General features: G+C 45.2%; 1 protein-coding gene across 4 annotated transcripts; it reads right to left on the bottom strand.

Annotated features, from left to right (window-relative positions):
- Window positions 1-275: 275 nt before the first annotated feature.
- On the bottom strand, window positions 276-19261 carry LOC133886164 (remorin 1.4-like). Of its 4 annotated transcripts, none has more exons than XM_062325901.1 (4): window positions 19136-19261; window positions 17882-18617; window positions 17684-17765; window positions 276-806 (listed from the first exon to the last, which is right to left on the bottom strand). In XM_062325901.1, exons 2-4 carry the CDS (start codon window positions 18604-18606, stop codon window positions 597-599), a joined length of 1017 nt encoding a protein of 338 aa, XP_062181885.1. In that variant the 5' UTR covers window positions 18607-18617; window positions 19136-19261; the 3' UTR covers window positions 276-596. The 4 variants fall into 4 exon arrangements, with proteins under 4 accessions (XP_062181885.1, XP_062181884.1, XP_062181886.1 ...); XM_062325900.1 differs by having other exon boundaries at window positions 19094-19255; XM_062325902.1 differs by lacking the exon at window positions 19136-19261 and adding an exon at window positions 18926-19081.
- Between the last annotated feature and the right edge of the window lie 1631 nt (window positions 19262-20892).

Below are 20892 nucleotides of genomic sequence, written 5' to 3'. Positions count from 1 at the left end.
ATCTGTACATGTTGTAATCTATAAATAGGCCTTGTATGCGATCATACAAATGCACCACTTGAGAATATAACTCTTATATCTTTCATGGGACTACATATTAAATTGTGTTGTCTCTAGTCATTTCGTGGTACAAGTGGAAGCTCTGATGCTTGAAATATATATGTTGTTATGTTTTGGAATGTATTAAATTGGCTCGATCATTGTAGCACAGTGATAGGGTGTGCTTTAGGCCATAGTGGCACTTGACAACGAAAAGGCAAGGAGGGCTAGTGCAATGGAACTGGAATGTGACTTTTGTTATTGTATTTCCTGAACTCCCTAATGCCTGACACTCGAACGGAGTAACGGACGCGACACAAGAAATGCAGCACAGCACGCGCGTACAGTTACCGATATCGCGAATGGACGTCCGCGATGTTCCGTCAAGTGGAGCTATATATCTTCCTATGATCACTAGAGTAGCCAGATATTGATGGTAACGTTGCCTGATTCTTACAATGTATTAGTGCAGAAAAGTAGACGCGTTCGTACAGTAGACAATATGACGAGGAAGAGGAGAGGCAGGGCGTCAAATTGCTGCTAGTTTTGCTCAAGCTTCAGCCGCACAGGCAGGGCATCTTGAAGTTGAAGAAGGACGGCAGGTGCCCCGTCCTCCTGATATAATTCGCCTTCTCTGACGTCCTCGCCGCGCGCTCGTTGAGCTTCGCCTCTGCGCTCGCCCGCTTCTCTTCGGCCATCCGTCGCGTCGCGGCCAGCCTATTGGCCAGCTTCTCTTGAGCCTGTGCTTTCATCTGATCGGCCTTCATCTGCGGAGTTTTTGTTTAATTCAACATGTCAGGCACATGCCACTGAAAGCAACCACTAAGACCATGAATAAGATGTCACAGAGTAAATGGTGGATGTTGTGGCGAGAAACCACACGTGAGAGAAATGAGGTGGTGGATGGCTAGAATGAGCTTGGGGTCTCATGACCCTTTAGAGCCATATATATGAGTGAGAGAAGGTAAATTTCATTTTACTTTTGGTGGCATACATGAATTATAACTTGTGTCATTACATATGATTGAGCTGACTCTTTCAATGAGCATATTCTTAGGCTATTGGGACATTCCCCTGTTAAAGATTGGTGGACCGCTCATCTTACGAATTTATAGAATAGATAGAGAATGTCTTGAGCAAACAAATTAAATAAAAACACACAGAAGAGTTTTTAGACAAATTTAGGTCTCCCTAAGGATAATAGTATTACGTCATATTTATCTTATATTGATCAGAGCCTGTTACAATAGAGTGCGTGGCTAGCCTAGATGGATCTATCCTAGTCCATGACTTGCTTGCTCGGGTTGTGTTGTCTTCTAGCTTGTGCGACTCCTCATGACTTGTCCTCCATAGGGGCACCATACGTCTTCTAGAGTCTTCCTTCCCGTTCGTGAAGATAAACTTCTCTATTTATAAGATACACTGGTGTCTACGGGTGGTTTCCTTTCATACAAGAATCATTTTCCTAGAGATAGAAATATACCCCGAAAATTACTAAAAACCCTGAGGTGTCCGGATATGATAATTATCCAGTAGTCATCGTCAAGCCCTCCTTTACTACGTGAAATGAGGCTTCAATGGGTCAAGTACCCATCCAGCAGAGATAAATGTTTTGTTCGACCGAGTCATCGAGTAAGACTCGGGTTCTAGATTATAATGATGCATCTAACTGGGTTCTTTAGGTTCTCAGATCATTTGCTCGGGGTTCTGAACGCCTCTAATTTCTCAAGCGAGTCCTCGAGAATGTGGTCCATCTAAGTAGGTTTTCTAATCATCCCAAAAATATCATCCAGTCCACGCAAAAGTATAGGGAGGAAAAGGCTTGTCACTGGATGGGTTAGAAAGTTGGACCGTCACAGCTGAAATTTCGGGTAGTGGTGAGAATCTTTTACCAGACGAGAAATCATGATTATGATGGAAAAATACGTGCACAAGGTGGCGTGGTATGCAAGTTCCTCGGGTTACTACTCCAATTTCTCTGCATGCGTCAGGCATTAAATGTGACGTGATGGTAAACCACGAAATCGTGGTATCGGAAATCGTGGTATCGAGTCGTACCACGGCATCAGCTGAAGAGCTATTTCCGAGAGTCGTCACCTTGTATAAAAGCAGAGGGGGAGCCCACTTCATCATTCACCCCACCGTCATCGTTTACTTTCCTACACCTTCTTTCTACCTCTCACACCTTTTCTCCCCAAAACCCCTCCTCCCCCAATTCTTTTAGCGACATGGGCCGAAAGAAGATTGAGAAGGAAAGCTCCAACGCCGATGAGATGACGAGCACGATTCCAGCCTGGCAGGAGTCTGACATCGATCACGGAGGAGGCTCTGGTCAAGGCAGAGGTCGATGAGGTGATTCCCCCTCAGGCTCAAATTGCCAGCTCGCTGATGGCGGAGCAGACAATCCCAAGCCCGAAAACCACATGGATGGTGATTTTCCTTTATTTCTTTCACTGCAGTTTTCGCTTCCCTCATTCCAGTTTTCTTCTTAAGGTCCTTGATTTCTATGACCTAGAACTCATTCCCTCAACCCCAGTTCCATCATCATGTTGAGCGTCTTCACACATTTGTGCGAGCCCTTCTTGAGCTTTCACCCATCCTTCGACCTCTTCAGATATTTTTAACTACTGAATGGGTTTCGGAACAAGCTCACCGGCGGCGCTAGATTTCAACTCCGGGAGGGCAAGTCAGCAGAGTATATTGATTTCGTCGCCAAGTGCTTCTAGTCGGGGTGCCATAATAAATGGTTTTACTACCAGCCCAGTCCAACGGGGATTCCTTATCAGGGTCTTCCCCCACTACCGAGGCCCGCCTATACAAAAGAGCCGACGATGACCTCCCTCTGCTAGAGTCTTATTAAAATGATATGGCATCTGAAGGAGAGAAAGTTGATGATGTACAACGTTGCCAGAGATTTCATCAGGCATCACCAAAGCCCTCTGAAGTAGAGGATCACCGATGCTTAGCAATTGCCGGTCGAGATAGACCCTGCCAGAGAAGGTGAGACATGTACTTATCAATCCCAAGTAGCCATTTTAAGGGAGTTGTGGGGTTAATTATTATGATGTTTCTTGCCTCCCACAGTGCTTTCACTAGAGATGGCCGACAAGAGGACCAAGCTCCTATTCGACGCAATCCACGCCGCTGACCGCTCGGACGTCCTAGTCCCTATCGTGGAGATGGAGGTTGACGCTCAGGAGCGGATCATATCGGTAAGTCTCATGAACCTTCTCATCTTTGATTTTTTTTTATTCTTTCCAAGTAGTTGTAACTATGATGATGGTCATCGTGGACTTTTACAGCTTTTGGGCGTGGACAGCCTGACCATGAGGCCAAGAACATGGGAACTCCAGCTGTGGTTCTAAACGAGGTCCTCATCACAGGGAGCATGGGTCTGAGTGGAAGCAGCTCCACATTTCATTCCACATCCTTTGCCAGCGGTGCAATGCCGAAGGGGGATGATTTTGTGGAGGCCGACTCGCCGGTTCCAGCTTACCCGACGCCAGCCCTGCCAACTGGAGATCCCACCCTGACGATGACTTATGGGGGTCTAGTCATGATGCAAGCACTCGGAACTGTAGCCCCAACTCTAGTAAGTTAAACTTTTATCTAGAGCCTTTGTAGTCATATTATTTTTTTTACTTTGGGTATGTTTAGCCCCCGATTCAGGATTGCGGGAAGGCAATCATTGTAGCAGGTTCACCGAGCGGTGCTCCCCCAACCCCAAAGGGGACAGGGACTGAAGGAGGCATCCTCGAGAATCCACTCAAGAGGTTGGTGCCTTTTCTGATCCCAGTGAAGCCTACCCTAGCTAAGAAGTGGCCTAGATATGCGTAAGGGCTGTGAATTTCTTTCCTATGTTGATAGGAGCACATTGTTTGAGTCATCCTTTTGCATGTTACTCGGAGCACCACCTACATTCCCCAAGCCCCGGCTTCCACAGGTTCTAGTTGAGACCCCCTACGAGGGAGACAAGAATAGGACCAGCGAGACCCCGGCATCGGTCGCCGACAGCCAAGAAGAGGAACTTTTGATTCCCCAAGCTCTCCCCACAAATCTGGTGCATGGGCTACTAAGGGATCTGACTTGGAGGCAGATGGTTGAAGGTCCCACCCACCCCCCCCCCCCCGCGTCCGCGATTTGGATAACATCTTCTTGTCCTTCTATTCTACATGGTAAGAGTTTTTCAGCAAAACAACCACTTAGTCAATGAAATAATAGGTACTAACCAGAGATCTTATAAGTTTATGATGTGCGGCTGTAGAGAGTCTGCTAGAAGGCCGAGTTGCGCCAGCAACTCTCCACAGTGACTGTCGAGAAGGAGAAAGCAGACACCAAGCTAGAGGGCCAGACGAAGGGTATGGTATCCCAATGTGCCATCTCTTCACTGTGTCGCTTTAACACAATGCTCTGCAGAACTCTTCGTGGCCTGAGAAGTCATGGCCCAGGAGGAGGCCCAAATGTCAACCACCCACCAACAACTCACCGCAGCCATCAACATCTACTAGGAGGCACTTGCTCGGGTCAGGACCCAGGCAGAGGGTATCGGTGAAGATGATATCGCTGAGCTGGCGACCCGATACTAGGCTCACCAAGGTGTATGAGTGACTCCAAGAGAAGGTTGCCGAGCACCTCTCAGCCAATCCAGGCGGAGTGTGGAGCAAGCGATCACCTTTGCGCTGGCCATCCTGAAGGACCACTATCCTAACATCAACCTCGAAGTTCTCCAGGATAGCTTCAAGGTGGAACCAAAAGAGTTGTTGGCGCAGAAGTTGGAGGAGGTGGCCAGGCCAGTCAAGGCTTTTGTGGACGCAATGGACTTTGGGATCGGGTCCTTGCCTTAGTTTTTCTTTTTCTTTACCCAATAGTCTCTAATAAACACATGGTAGCTTTTGTTAGACTTCTAGGAATTGCAACGCTTTTCGCATTTGATGGAGTACTTCGTGTTGGATGCTTTTGATGGCATATCATGATTTCCTTACTGACTTTTCCCTTCGATTAGATCGGGACACGTTAATCACTAGTCGAAGTGCTTATTACGAACAACCTTAGGCCTGCTTGAATGGGAGGTGTCATAGCCCCTGGTCACTCGTGGAATGCAATAAGGAACATTTTCACAGCCCCGAGTTCGCAACGTAATAATCCTTCCTTTTTCTCATTAGAATTTGCTTTTAGAAGGTACACAATATATCATTTTTGGTTTCCAGCACCTAGTACTTGTTAAGCCCCCGACTTTCTACTAGGAAAAGTTACCAAGTAGGCAGTCTAAATAGAAAAAAATGTTATAAAGCTTAGAGATCACATATTGCCTTTGAGTCGAGAAAATCTTTTCGCTGCCCCAACTACGCATTTGGGATGCAGAACCCGAGAAGCGGCTTACCCTGTTTGTCAGGCATGAGGATGCGGAGAAAGACAAGGCAAGAAATGAATTCAAGCGACTTCCTAGACAATATGATCTTTATTATTATGAAAGGTACTCTTAGTACTTACACTTGGGACTTACAGAGTTTATTGACGACCCATGAGCCATATTAGACTTATTATCTTAAACCTAAGTGACATAGACTAGATTAAGTCAATAACAAGTGGTCCTTATTATTTCGAGGGTAGTGTAGGTGTTGTTGCATGGGTTCCGAACTAGCCGTGGAACCACGCCCCAGGTTTCTGGGTTTACATCTTGAGGCATTCTAATCACAGTCACGACTGAGGCTTGTTGATCTTGATCCTTGAGCTCTTGGGTTCCTTGCTTGGTTGGTGTTGAGCTATCATGTTGAGACTTTGCTTGTTGCAACAGAGACCTGCCGTAGGGCAACCTCGGATGGTGATGATCCAATCGAGTCTTGGGATCTTCACGCACTATATGTCGTCTCAAATTTGACCACGTCAAATAGAATTTTCTCCATCTAGAAGTTGTCACGCTTGCCGAAGGCGACAAGGAGCAATATCTGGCCGATGGGAATAGCCAAAGATTCAAGTACTATACCATGGAAGGCTTGCGTAATCGGCATGATGGTAGATCGGGAGATTTGCATCCCTTCGAGTGCACCTGTGAAGAGGATATTCAAGGGACTTCCTCCATCGATAAGGACTCGAATGACCTTGCAGTTGTTGATTGTAGGAGATCTCGATATTTGACCACTTGGGGATGAAAGCTAAGACTTCTCAGGCCACCATTTTGTACTATCTCTTGAACTCATAGGAGGTGAAACCACCGAAAATGTGGTCAACCGTCCTCTCATCCAGGTCCGTGTCGCCCTCACTGCTATAGGAGCTGGAGTCCCTGCTCTGGGCTACGACCTGGGTATTCTTTCCTTTGGCCACGTTCTCAACCTCTGCTTTCACCATCTTCTTTCAGAGGTAGCACTCATGGAGGTTGTGGTTGTCAGTCTGGTGGAGGTTGCACCAAGGCTTACTGTTACTTTCGGCGGAGCCTGGTGTGAATCTCTTACCTTGGGAAGGACTGGAGTGCTTGTCAGAGCGGATATCGAGTAGATCTGCAAAAATTTCATTAGATTTAGCTTTATTGCCCTTACCACCCTTGGTGTTCTTCTTTCGCTTGCTCTTGACCTTGTCGTCGTTGAGTCTGGGTTTAGGACGTTTGATGCCCTGGGTCTTCTCCTTAATGAAGAGGAGCATGTCTTCGGCATTGGTGAGCTAATCAACGATCCTTAAGAGTTCTTTGACTATCTCAGGCTCTTTTCTAGTGACATCTTCAACGCATCTCCGGCTCTTAACCCCGTGAGTGAACGCTTGAATGATGTGTTGGTCGCTAATCTTGGGATGGAGTTCTGGATGTTTCTGAAGCAGCATACATATTCGCGCAAGGTTTCGTTCTCCATCAGCTTGCAATGGTAGAGATCATTTTTCGCGCCAGGGCGGACGTTCGTACCCTGGAAGTTAACAGAGAACACATCGCAAAGCTACTCCCACGAATAGATTGTCCCCAGCGATAGATTAGTCAACCATGTCCTGGCTTCCCCTTCAAGGGTTGTGGAGAGGTAGTTTTCCATTACATTCTTGTCACAACCAAGCACTTGGATGGCTGTGGTCTAGATCTGAAGGAATTCAATGGGATTTTTACTCCCGTTTTACTTCTCGATTGACCCAAGGCAGAACCTAGCTAGTTAGCTTACACTTAGTATATCTGGAGAAAAGGCTAGACATCCGTTGATGGCATCCTACTTGGTTCCAGTGGCCTCGGGTGTTTTACCCACGGGGGTCGGAGATCAGCCCCGTCTTGAACGATGCTGGGAAGTTCCCCGATCTGATCATCGAGGGGCAGACGATGCCACCTTGAGTGTCCTTGGGCGTCTCCGCTCTTCTATAACCTTGTGCAAGTCATCGATCGGATGACCTTTAACTCACAAAGTCCTATGTCGGTTAACTGCCTGGTTGTCATCCCAGGGTGCTTTGTTCTGGGGATTATGCCTCTCCAAGTCTGATAATTCTCGTGATTGGGTGTTATGATATTTCCTCCTATTAGAGTTGTACCTAACTAGGGCTTGATGGGAATCCTTGGCTTGCATGAGCACTTCTTTCGTCATGTCGATCACTAAGTTCATCAAGTCCTTACGGCTGGTGTCATCAGATCTGTAGTCAGAGGACGCATAAGACCCTCCTGTAGAAGGAGGGGCCTCTGAGCAGTTACATATCTAAAATGTTGAGCCCCTAGCTGATGATCAGTATATTGCAGACCCCGCGCCCCGTTAGGGTTTAGGATCTAGGGTGGCGTGTTTAGTTGTTGTTGGCCGTCACTTGGACCAGGAGCGAGAGGAAGCTGCACGTTTGCAGGGTCATCATCATGATTTCCTAGACCACCACCCCCATCTGCGATGGCGAAGATTTCTCCACTAGAGGAAGTGTCTAGATCTGATGATGAATAATGGATAGTTACCATATCCAGGTACCCCAGGATTTCTTGTAATTTTTGGGGCATATCTTTATCTCTAGGAAGAGGATCCCTGGAAGAAAGGAAAACACGCGTAGATACCCAATACATCCTGTAATCAGGAAGGTTTGTCTCCAAGAATAGGAAGGAGGAGTCCAAAAGACATACAACACCCCCATATATGTACGAAGTCAAGAGGCCTAGCGGAGGACAAGCTCAAACAAGTCGAGAGAAGCCAACAGAAGCCAAAGAGAAAGTCGTCGACTAGGTTTAGATACATCTAGTCTAGCTACCACCTTGTAACAAGCTCAGATCAATACAAGACAAACATGACGTAGGGTTATTATCCTCAGTGAGGCCTAAACCTGTATAAAAATCTTGTGTGTTCTTCTTGTGATTCATCTACTCAAAGCAACCCCTAATTCTTCAACAAGTTCGTTAGATCGGTGGTTCACAAATCATCAACAGTTGGCATCGTTCGTGACGGTAATGAAAAAAGGCATTGAAGAATATACACGTGATATGCCGTCAACCTTGCCCAAAGCTTCGCCAAAAAACCAGGTTTTCAAATGAGAAGTTCTACAGCAACTTTACCTCTCTTCCCGACGAACCGGTTATCGATCAGGTGGATTTCAGCGATGAACTTTCTGGCAATGATTCAAGCGACAAGGTAAGTTGGTTTATGGATCAATGCGCCAAAGATTACGACATCATGTGTGAACCACTCCGCTGCCAAGACAACTATGAATGTCCAATTCATAGAAAGTCGGGATCAAAGCCTGCAGTTTCTGATAATATAGATTGTCAAGATACTAACTTAGAGCAATCTGATGAAGCATCTATGATGGATCTGGACACCTCATCTACGGAGATTACCCCCGAGTAGTTTTTGCTATCAGAGATGGGGTGAGGATCTGGATCATCATGACAATGACCCTGCAAATGGTCAGCCTCAGGCAGGCATACCGCCCCCAGTCCTTAATGGTGCCCCGGTCTTACCGTCTCCCGAACATCAGCATGGGGCTGACTGCTTTAAGTCCACAACTACTAAGACGATCCTCCTTCCACAAGAGGCCCTCATGCGCCTTTCGACTGTAGATCTGGCTACCCTAGCCAGAAATGAATGGATGAACTCGGTAGTTGACTTAACAAAGGAGATCATCCTCCAGGCCGAGAAGTCTCATCTAGCCCTAGTTAGAAATAGTACTAATCGGGACTGACCAGGCAATCCCCTGTCGTGAGACGCATCGGATCCTGAGAGGCATAACCCCCGGAACAAAGCTTCATGGGATGATAATCGAGCAAATAACTGTTGCTGAACCTCGCCAGTTAGAAGTCATCCGTTTAGTGACTTGGGTGAGGTCATCAACGACCAGCGAAGACATACAAGGGCCTCAGAAGAGGCTTTATCTACCCTTCATCAATCTAGTCGGGGAACATCCCGACATCAATCAAATCGGGACCGAACTCTGATAGCTGTGGGAAAGACTCTCAGGGATGCTGGATCCAAGCAAGGCGCCATCAACGGATGTCTGGCCTTCTCTCCAGCTCAACGGAACATAAGCTAGCTGGCAAGATTCCGCCCCAAGACGGTCAAGATATACAATAGAAGTACAAATCCCGTTGAGTTTCTCCAAGTATATACCACGACCATACAGGCGGCTAGCAGAAATGAGAAGGTATTGGAGAATTACCTCCCTACAACCCTTGAAGGGGCAGCCGGGATATGGTTGACCAATCTATCACCAAGGACAATCTACTCATCGTAGCAGCTTTGCGACGCGTTCCGAGCTAACTTGCAAGGTATGTACGTTCGTCCCCAAGATTAGCGACTACGATGTCATTCAGGCGTTCACTCAAGGGGTTAAGATCCAGCGTTGTGTTGAAGACATCGCTAGAAAGGAGCCCAAAATGATTAAAGAGCTCATCCAGATCGTCAATAAGACTGCTAGGACCGAGGATGCACTCATCTATGTCAAGGAGAAGACTCAGAGCATCAAGTGCCTATAACTTGGGCTCGATGCGACATGGTCCAGAGAAAGCGCAAGAAGAACGCCAAGGGAGGTAAGGGCACAAAAGCTAAATCTAACGAAGTTTTTGCAGATATGCCCAACGTCCGTCCCGACTAGCGCTCTAGTCCTTCCCGGGGCAAAAGCTTTACACTAGGCTCTGGTGAATGAGACGGAAAGCCATAGTGCGACTTCCACCAAACTAACAGCCACATCATCAATGAGTACCGCTTCTCGAAAATGTTGGTCAAGGCGGATGTTGAAAAGGCGGCCAAAGGAAAGAAGACCCAGGTCGCGGCCCGTAATAAGGTTTCTAGCTCCGATAGCTGTGAGGACAACACGGATCCAATGTCTTTTCAGCTAGTTGAGAGGATAATCGACAATATGTTCGGTAGTTCCGCGTCCTACAAGTTCAAACAGTAATACAAGTTGGTGACCTGAGAAGACTTAGCTGCCATCACCAAAGGTCGTCAGACCATTAAGTTGTCGCACACTAGAATATCTTTCGACCAATAAGACTGCCCTGACAACTTCGTACGGTCAGGTCGCTTCCCGATAGTGGTCGATCCCATGATAAACATATGCAAAGTTACCCGAGTCTTTATCGATAGAGGGAGTTCCTTGAACATCCGCTTTGCTAACACACTCGAAGGAATGCAGATCTCTCAAACTTCTATCAAGCTGGCCACTCAAACCTTACACGATATAATACATGGATCTCCAGCCACTCCCATCAGCAGGATATCGCTACCCCTTACCTTCAGGAAGTGTCACAACTTCCGAACAAAGAAAATTATGTTCAACATGGTAGATTTCGAGACGGCATACCATGCAATCTTAGGAAGACCTACTCTTGCCAAATTCATGACCGCCACACATTATGCTTATCAGTACGTGAAGATCTCGGGACCTAAGGGAGTCATCACTATCCGAGGCTGCATGAAAGCAGGCTTACGCTATGACAAATGGAGTCTAGATATGGCCACGCAACATCAACCTGACAAAGAGATGAAAAACTTGATGCCTAAGGTCGTCGAGAAGACTCACGTCAAAGTCAAAGTAGCTTCTTTGGACCCAACAGAGCCATCCAAGACCGTTCAGATTGGCTTCAACTTGAATCCCAAATAACAACTCACGCTCATCACCTTCCTCTAGACAAATGCCGACGTGTTCACTTAGCAACCAAAAACATGCCCGGGATCCCCAGGGAGATAATTGAGCACAAACTAGCTATCCGACCTGACACAAAGCCGGTCAAATAAAAACTCCGACGGTTTGCACCCGATCGGAAAGAAGACATTATCGAAGAAATCGAAAGGCTCACCAAGGTAGGTTTTATTCGAGAGGTGGATCACCCTAAGTGGCTTACAAATCCTTTTATGGTCAAAAAGTCAAACGACAAATGGTGAATGTGTGTCGACTTCACAGAGCGCAACAAAGCCTGTCCTAAGGACGCTTTTCCTCTACCACAAATAGATCATATAGTTGACTCCACCCCTAGCTCTGACTATCTAAGCCATCTCGATGCCTAGTCGGGTTATCATCAGATTAGCATGCATTCAAAGGATGAGGAGAAGACCTACTTTATTACAATGTTTGGGGTCTATTGCTATGTTAAAATGCCCTTCAGATTAAAGAATATCGGTACCACATACCAACAAGGAATGCAAACAACACTATATGATCATATTGGCTAGAACGTAGAGGCCTACATCGATGATCTCGTCATCAAAACCAAAAAGAAGTAAGATCTCATCTCTAACCTACAAGAAATGTTCAACAATCTACGCAAGAATCAAGTCATGTTGAACCCAGAGAAGTGCGCATTCAGAGTTAATGCGGGGAAATTACTCTGATATCTAGTGTCTTACTGGGGAATAGAAGTCAATCCTGAGAAGATCAAAGCTATTGAAAATATGCAACCTTCTAAGTCAGTATGAGAAGTTCAGAGACTAACCGGATGCATGGAAGCCCTTAGTCGGTTTATTTCTCGGCTCAGAGATTGAGAACTCCCCTTCTTCATGTTGTTAAGACAATATGACAAGTTTGAATGGTCAAAAGAAGCAGATGAGGCATTCAATAATTTGCAAGGGTATCTTTCTTCCCCACCCCCTTGTGCTAGTCGTTCCTAACCCTAATGAAAATTTGCTCTTATACATCACGACTAGACCACGTGCTGTAAGTGAGGTTTAGGTGGTGGAAACATATGCGCAAGACAAAGGAGTGAAAAACCAATGACCAGTGTACTACATTAACAAAGTGCTCCAAGGTCCTAAAGAATGCTATCCGTAAGTGCAGAAACTATTACATGCGGTACTGATGGCCTCTCGTAAGTTACGACATTACTTACAGGCACACAAGATCACATACCATCAATATTCCCACTGGGCGAGATCCTGCATAGCAGAGATGCAATCGACCGAATCGCCAAGTGGCCAGTTGAACTTGGAGAGTTCGAAGTCCATCTTGTGCCTCGAACAACAATCAAATCACAAGCACTCATTGACTTTGTAGCCGAATGGATAGAACCCTATCAACCCCACGATGACCATGGCAACTTATCACATGTATGGACTTTATTCTTCGATGGATCACTCACACTTCAAGGCGCGAGGGCTAGGATTACACTGATCTCTCCAACGGGAGAAAGCCTGCAAAAGGCATTGCAGATCGATTTTCTTGCCATTAATAACGTAGTCGAATATGAGGGTTTGCTTGTCGGGCTCCGATTAGCTTCTACTCTTAGCATCCGCCATCTACTTGTGAAAGGGGATTCACAATTGGTGGTGAAACAAGTTAGCAAGGAGTATCAAATATTGGATAAGACCATGACGGACAACCTCGCAGAGATGAGAAAGCTAAAGAAAAAATTGTTGGACTCGAGGTCAAGTATATCCCAAGGAAGGACAACTGCCTCGCCGATAGTCTTGCTCGCATGGCATCCTCACAATCTATAGGATAAGTCACAATTTTCATAGAGAAACTCTCAAAGCTATTTGTGAAATCATCAGATGGCGCAACCCAAGTAGCGGTGGTCTACGAGACCTATAACCAATACGGGGGCTCGCCAAGATTGACGCTCCAAATGGAGTCACGAGGGAACTCATGGCTCAGCTCAAAAGTGAAGTTTCGTGGATGACCACAATTCGCAAGTACCTTCAAGGTCGAGTTGTTCCTGATGATGGTGCAATAACATAGCAAATTTCCCATCAATCTAAGATGTATATCTTGGTGGATGGCATCCTTTATCCAAAAGGTGCTCATGGAGTACTCATAAAATGCATCTCTCAGAAGTAGGGTAGAGAACTACTCGAAGAGATCCATGGAGGGGTGTGCAGAGCTTACGTTTCCTTTCGAATCTTGGTCGGAAAGGCATTTAGACAAGGTTTCTATTGGCCTATGGCTCTCCATGATGCGAGCGAGTTAGTAAAAATGTGCACGAGCTACCAATTTCATAATAGAAGAGTATATCAACCCGCTTAAGCCCTACAGATGATACCCTTGTTGTGGCCATTTGAGACTTGGGGGCTGGACATTCTGGGGGCCTTTCCCGATAGCGCACAGGGGCTTCAAGTTTCAACTGATACATTCACCAAGTGGATTAAAGTTGAACCAGTCAGAAAAATTACATCGACGGCCACAAAGAAGTTCATCATGAAAAACATCATGACAAGATTCGGCATCCTGAGTAGAATCATCACCGACAACTTCACTCAGTTTTCCAGCACGATGTTCATCGATTACTACGAAGAACTCGGCACTGCAATCTGCTTTGTGTCCATGGCACATCCACAAATCAATGGACAGATCGAGCGGGCGAACAGCCTAATACTTCAAGGAATCAAAACTCGTGTTTTCAACCGCTTATCCGACTACGCTAAAGCTTGGGCTTCTAAGTTTCCTAGCATACTAGGCACTTCAAACGATGTCTAACAGGGCGGCGAGTGAAACGCTTTTCTTCGTAGTCTACGGGGCCAAAATAATGCTGCCATGTGAACCAAATTTTCGCGAATCAAACTGTACACTGACAAGAATGAAATTCCGAGAAGACAGGATGACCTTAATGTTCTCGAGGAAAAAAGGACACATGTGCTAGTAAGATTAGCGCGATACCAATAAGCTTCTTTTGACGCTACAACGATCAGAACATCCACAAAAGATTCTTCGAACCTGGAGATCTAGTTCTACAACTCATACAGAGGCAGAAGAACAGCAACAAGCTATCTCCAAAGTGGGAAGATCCTTTTAGGGTGGTCGAATTTTATCGAAAAATATCATATAGGTTAGCTATGAAGGAAGGTAAGTCCTTAAAAATTCTTAGAATATCGACCAGCTTCATAAATTCTATATGCAAGTACTTAGAATATATTTTATATTATTCATTATCATATTATTAATATATATCTTTTCGCGTATCCTCGAATGAATACCTTCAAAAAACTGAGATAAGCCGTAATTTAGGAACTTATACCCACACGAGCACTTGGTTTCTTGGACTGCCTATCCGAGAATCCTTCTCCAATAGCCAGTTGGGGCTTCATGCATACCATGAGTACAAAACTTGTCATGCATTTCTTTTCCTAATGAGAAGGGAAGAAATTTTCTTTTAGCGACTATGAAGAACCTTATTGGGCCCCCGAGTGCTTGAAAACCCAAATGTTTTCCGCTTGAAGTTGAACCTAAGGTCGTTGGCACAAACATCCCAATAAGAAATTACGTAAACCTCAAAACTATCCAAAAGAAGCTGGACACTTGTTAAAACTTCTTTATATTCAAAAGAAGGTTCCCAGTTATACACAGGTACTCTAGTAGAAATAAGAATCTTCCGTTAAACAAGATTTTTTTAGCTCTTTTACAGATAAGCTAAGAGAGAAAAAAAGCATGTACTCAGGAGAAGGAGGAGGATCCATAATTGAACTCAAGTTTTGTGCGGCTGAGATCCGGCACCCGAAGATTTATATAGACCAACGTGTCAAGAGGCGAGGCACTTCACCTCACCTCCCGAGCATTAATTTTGAACGCGACTGCATTTTGAGTCATGGATGCCCAAGCGATGCTCGGTCATCAAAGTTACATCTTTTTAACTAACCCATGTGGCAAAGAGGTGGACTCCGGTGCAGCCGTTTACTCGTTGTGTTTTCTAGTGCATGGGAGCAATCAAAAGGATGGAATGACGATCCCTTCGCATTCATGACAGAGAATCTTTTTCACCACCATGTAAACTTTTCGCTGCAATGGTTCAACTTCCGAGCCTAGCTAGCGACGAGTCTTATCTCCCTTGTACTTGGCAAGAATGAGATAGATTTTTTTGGGCCAACTAGAAAACATACTCACATGGGACAAATAATCCAGTATTCTCTTGAGAACTGGATGCATTCGAAATCCCAAGTAGGTGATCTGAAAGCCTAGGAAATCCAGTTAGATGCTTCATTCTAATCGGAAATCTAAGTCTACTCATTAACATGGTCCGACAAAAAAGCTTATCTTTGTTGACTATGTATTTGAACCGTCGAAGTCTTATTTCACATACTGATGGGGGGGCATGATGATGAATAATGAATAATTACCATATCCGGGTACCTTAGGGTTTCCCATAATTTTTGGAACATATTGTTATCTCTGGGAAAGGGATCTCTAGAAGAAAGGAAGCTACCCGTAGATACCCAAGACGTCCTATAACCACGAAGATTTATCTTCAAGAATAGAAAGGAGGAGTTTGGATGAATTACGACACCCTCACATATATACGAAGCCAAGGGACCCTACGAAGGAAAAGCACAAACAAGTTGATGGAAGCCAACATAAGCTAAGAAGAAAGTCACTGACTGGGTTTAAATCCATCTAGGCTAGCTACCCTTTGTAAAGTTATTATCCTCAGAGAGATCTGAACCTGTCTAAAAACCCCTGTGTATTCATCTTATGATTTATCTACTCAAAGCATCCCATAATTCTTCAACAAGTTCGTTAGATCAGTGGATCATAAATCACCGACAGCTGGCATCATTCGTGGGGATCATAAACAAAGGCATTGAAGAATCTACACCGCCTAAGGCTTCACCGAAAACTAGTTTTTCTGATGAGATGTTTTACAACAACTTTACCTCTCATAGTTTCCTAGACCATCATCCCTGTCTCTGAGGGTGAAGACTTCTCGAGGGTAACCTCCACTAAAGAAAGTGTCCAAATCTGACGATGAATAATGGATAGTTTTCCGAAATTCTTGGTATTGTAGGGTTTTTCGTAATTCTTGAGACATAATTTTCATCTCTGAAAAGGAGATCCCTGGAAGAAAGGAAACCACCTGTAGATACCCAAGACGTCTTGTAACCGGGAAGATTTATCTCCAATAATAGAAAGGAGTCCAGAAGACGTACAACACCTCCGTATATATACGAAGTCAAGGGGCCATGGAGAGGAGACGCTCAAACAAGTCGAGAAAACCCAACAGAAGCCAAGAAGAAAGTCGCTGACTGGTTTAGATCTATCTAGACTAACTATCCTCTCCTTGTAACAGGCTCATATCAATATAATATAAATAGTATGTAGGGTTATTGTCCTCAGACAGGCTCAAACCTATATGAAAACCATTATGTGTTACTCTTGTGATTCGTCTACATAAAGCATCCCCCAATTATTCAACAAATTCGTTAGATTGGTGATTCATAAGTCGTCGACAAGATCAATCATAGATTTTTCATCGGATTGCTCTGGATAGGTGTCTCGATAATCCATGTTGTCAGAATTTGCGGTGGAAGATCCCGACTTGTGGTGAATTAGATATTCACGGTTGTCTTTGCAGCTAAGTGGTTCAAACTTCTTGGCGTATTGATCCATAAAGCGACTTACCTCATTGCTAGAATCGTCACCGGAAGGATCTTCATCAAAATTCACCCGATCGATCGCTAGTTCATCGGTGAGAGGAGTGATGTTGTCACAGAACCCCTCATCCTAAGAATCGATTCTCGGTGTAGGCTTGGGTGGAGTCGATAGTATATTCTGTGTAGAATCTTCAATATCTATTGTCATGATTCCCACAGACAGCGTCAGCTGTCAACGATTGGTGAACCAATGATCTTACGAATTTATGTAATAGATGAGAGATGTCTTGAGTAAACAAAAAAAACACACAGAGGAGTTTTTAAATAGGTTCGAGCCTCCCTGAAAAAAATAGCTATATATCTTGTTTGTCTTGTATTGATCAGAGTCTGTTACAAAGGGATACGTGGCTAGTCTAGACGTATCTACCCTAGTCAACGACTTTCTTGCTCAGATTATATTGTCTTCTTGTTCGTGCAACTTTTCATGACTTATCCTCCACAGAGACCCCATGCTCTATATATAGAGAGAGACGTCGTATATCCTCTGGCGTATTACTTTTTATTGTTGAAAATAAACTTTTTTATTTACAGAATACTTTAGGTACCTACGTGGTTTACTTTCATCTAGAAATCATTTTCACAGAGATAGGAATATACCTAGAAAATTGCAAGAAAACTTATGGTGTCCAAATATAGTAATTATCCGGTAATCATCGTCATCCGACCGTAAAAAACTAGAAACTCAGTACTCAAACTTTCGGAAGTACATTGTGGTAAACAAAATCCTACAGGAATATAAATGTAGGGTTCACGTAGTGCAAACGAGAAGGAATGAGAAATGAAGAAATTCCGTGACAGCCATTGCAATTGCAACACAAGAAATTCACATGAACGCCCTAAAAAAAAGCAATTGCGTCGCACAAACTTACCTGCATTTTCTTCATCTCCGTCTCAGCTTTTCTCTTTTCATGATTCTCCCAGGCCTGTATCTTTACCTCTTCACGTTTATACCTGAAGTTAGCGAAAGCAAGAAATTGTACTCGGTAAGTGGAAGATCTGCTGCAAAAGTCGAAACTACAAAACAAAGAATATATATAAAGCACAATAATTAAGAAAAGCAATCTTGCCTCGCCGTGAACTTGGCCCGTTCCGCCTCATCCCAGGCTGCCGCGCGGGACTCCAGCGAGTTCGTGTTCGGCGCAGTACCGGCCACGCCGGCGCCGTCCTCCTCGCCGCCACAACTCACCTTGCCTACCGCCACCGGCTTGGTCGTCCCTACCACGGCGGTCACGCCCACGGGCCCATCCTGGCGTCTCCTTGCCGGGGTGGACGACCTCGACGACATTGGGCTCCGCGCGACAGGCGTGGAGGCACGAAGCGGCGTGGCTGTCCTGGACGGCTCCTTGCTGGCGATGGGGGTCATCTCCGTCCCCATGTCCCGCAGGCACACGGACCGGAACACGGGCACGGGCGAGCCGTGCTGCTGCACCATGCAGTCGATCTTCTTGGTCTCCCCAACGTCGTCGCCCTCCCCCAGCTGCGGCGGCGTCGGTGGCGCGGCCAACATGCTGTACTCCAGCGCGCCGTCCACGCTGCTGCAGGACACACGGCCGTTCTGCGAGGACGAGCTGAGGAGGCGCCGGTCGTCGGCGTTGGAGATCCTGGGCTTGACCGTGCCACCGTGGATCTCGTCGGCGCGGCCGTTGGACATGCCGACGAGCCATTTCTGCGCGTCGTCCCACTTGGACGGCGTCGGCTTGGGCCGGGACGCTGGATTCTTGCGGTGCGGCCACCCGTTGACCGCTCCATTGGTGCTGTAGCTGTAGCACTCCTTGTCGTCCAACGGCCGCATTGCAGCTTTACCTGAGCTCATAAGAGCAAGCTTGGCCCCTTCAGATCCAAGATCCCTCTTAAACATAGCTATTGCACAAGAATCTATAAACTACTGGGCCAGATCTAGCTGAAATAAATTTTCAGAATTTTGTAATCTGAAAACTAAAAATGAGAAAGCAAAACACTCATACGCAGTAATTTCTGGAGACCTGCTTGATGTCCATGACGAATGTGAAGATAAAAAACTATCCATGACGAATGTGAAGATAAAAAACTATCCATGACGAATGTGAAGATAAAAAAACTATCTTTTGTACTTGAACCGAGAATATGAACACCTTTCCATCATTCCCCAATTACAGAAGCTCTTTTCCCTTCCATAAAGTACAGCCATGAAAACAAGAAGACAATGTGACACTACCAATTCTGCCTTTCCCCCCAGTTGGAGTCATCTAACTGGAATTGTCAAATCCTTGTCACTGAAAGCGATTGCAAAAGAGACTTACTCTACAAAGGACCGGAAAAGTTGTTGCTGTGAAGATACGCACCAGCAGCCAGTCCAAAGAGGTGACCTTGGAACGAAGAGCCTGCAGTGCAGGGTGATGATGGGAGGAGGACGGCAGAGCCTGCAAAGGGCAAACTGGCCGGACAACGAGTGTAAGCTTAGGTTCCATCATTTTCCGTGGGCTCTTTGGCATCATCAGATTCCTTCGGCTTTGGACGCAGGACAGGACAGCGGTGTGCACATGGGCCACTGCAGAGCCTACGAGAGAGAGGTGGCTCCACGTGCAGAGTATAATAAACGCCGGCCCACCCTGGCACCAATGGCCAAGCTGCTCGGACTTCATTGCATCTTGCGGCGTCCGCTTTGCGCGCTCAAGCACATTGGCAGTAGATGCCCAACGCTGCAGACGTCTCCTCTTAGATATCGTTTGGCTAACCATTTTCTTAAAATGGATCTCAAAGTAATAGATTTGATCTAAATATAAAAGTATCTTATATGTTTAGTACTTATTATATATAGTTAGTGTTAAGTAGATCTCATCCACTATTATAAGATTCATAAGTTCACTCCAAATTAAAATTGAATTGCTTTACTCTTTTAGCTCTTAGACCCCTTCACCTTTATTTCTTATGCCTAAGTGTATCATACTCCATTTCTGTTGCTTCGCACAACCAGTTCTAGTTTAGTACACCCTTCTGATTTAATTGGATGGGTGATATCTCATTTCTCCTTATGTAACCATCCTTGCAACAACAGTAGAAATGTCCATGTAAAGTGGAAAAACAATAAGATGGCTAAACTTTTGCCACAAACAAGCGGAGAGTTTTCCTGAAGCCCACACACTACATGCTGTTGCTGTTAGCATAAGGTCTCAAACCTTTTAGGTTCTCTTTTGAACCAGGATTATCAAAACTTAATAATGGAATGAAGAAACACATGAATTACACACAAGAGGTGTTCGGATGCTTCACGAAAAATTAAAAAAAATGGATGTAAATGTTCGTTTGCAAGGTGTTGACGCAAAATGTGGCACACCAATACACTGAGCACCTCGTATGCAATATCCGACGAGCAGTACCCAGGATACCCTGGTCGTGGCATTGTGTCATCAGACCTTCGTCCTCACTCACGCTCAGGAGGGACCCCGTCAGAGCGCGGATGGCCGGCGGCTTGTCCTTGGTCGTCGAGATCAAGAACAAGAAGCATAGATGAGAAAAAATAACGAGACTACGGGAGCTAGGCAAAAGACGGAAGATAATGTAAATTGTGTTCGATCGATTGTTTTTTTATGATTTCAATCGGCCACGACTCTCTCATATTTAAAGGGCAGCAGGTCTTAACTATAAGAGATCAGAACTCCTAATCCAAACCGAACAAGAATTACAGATATGATTCGGCTATGCCTACCTGATCTCCAAACTTTCTATAACAAACATATATTTCCTATTTGAACACGTAAAAACTCTCATATATCTACCGAATATGCTTTAATGTAGTTCGGTTTTCTTAGATTTGACCAACTCTTTCATTTGTCCAGAGACCATCTGCAGGAATAAACCTTGGTCACTAGTCGCCTGGTCATTGGTCGTGACCATCGGTCGGAAGTTACTGTTCATCAGTCAGAAATTACTGTTTATCTGGTCGGAAATTACTAATTGGATATCACCAAACTTTTGACATACCTTGCATCCTTTATAATACCTGAAGCAATCATTAAGCATAGTAGGCCAATAAAAACTAGCTCTCTTCAATAACCACTTCATCTTGCACGCTGATTGATACGTGCCACATATGTCGTCA

Source organism: Phragmites australis, chromosome 12 (genome assembly GCF_958298935.1).
Source record: "Phragmites australis chromosome 12, lpPhrAust1.1, whole genome shotgun sequence".
Classification (NCBI taxonomy): Eukaryota; Viridiplantae; Streptophyta; class Magnoliopsida; order Poales; family Poaceae; genus Phragmites; species Phragmites australis.
This window is presented reverse-complemented; position numbering and strand designations above follow the sequence as displayed.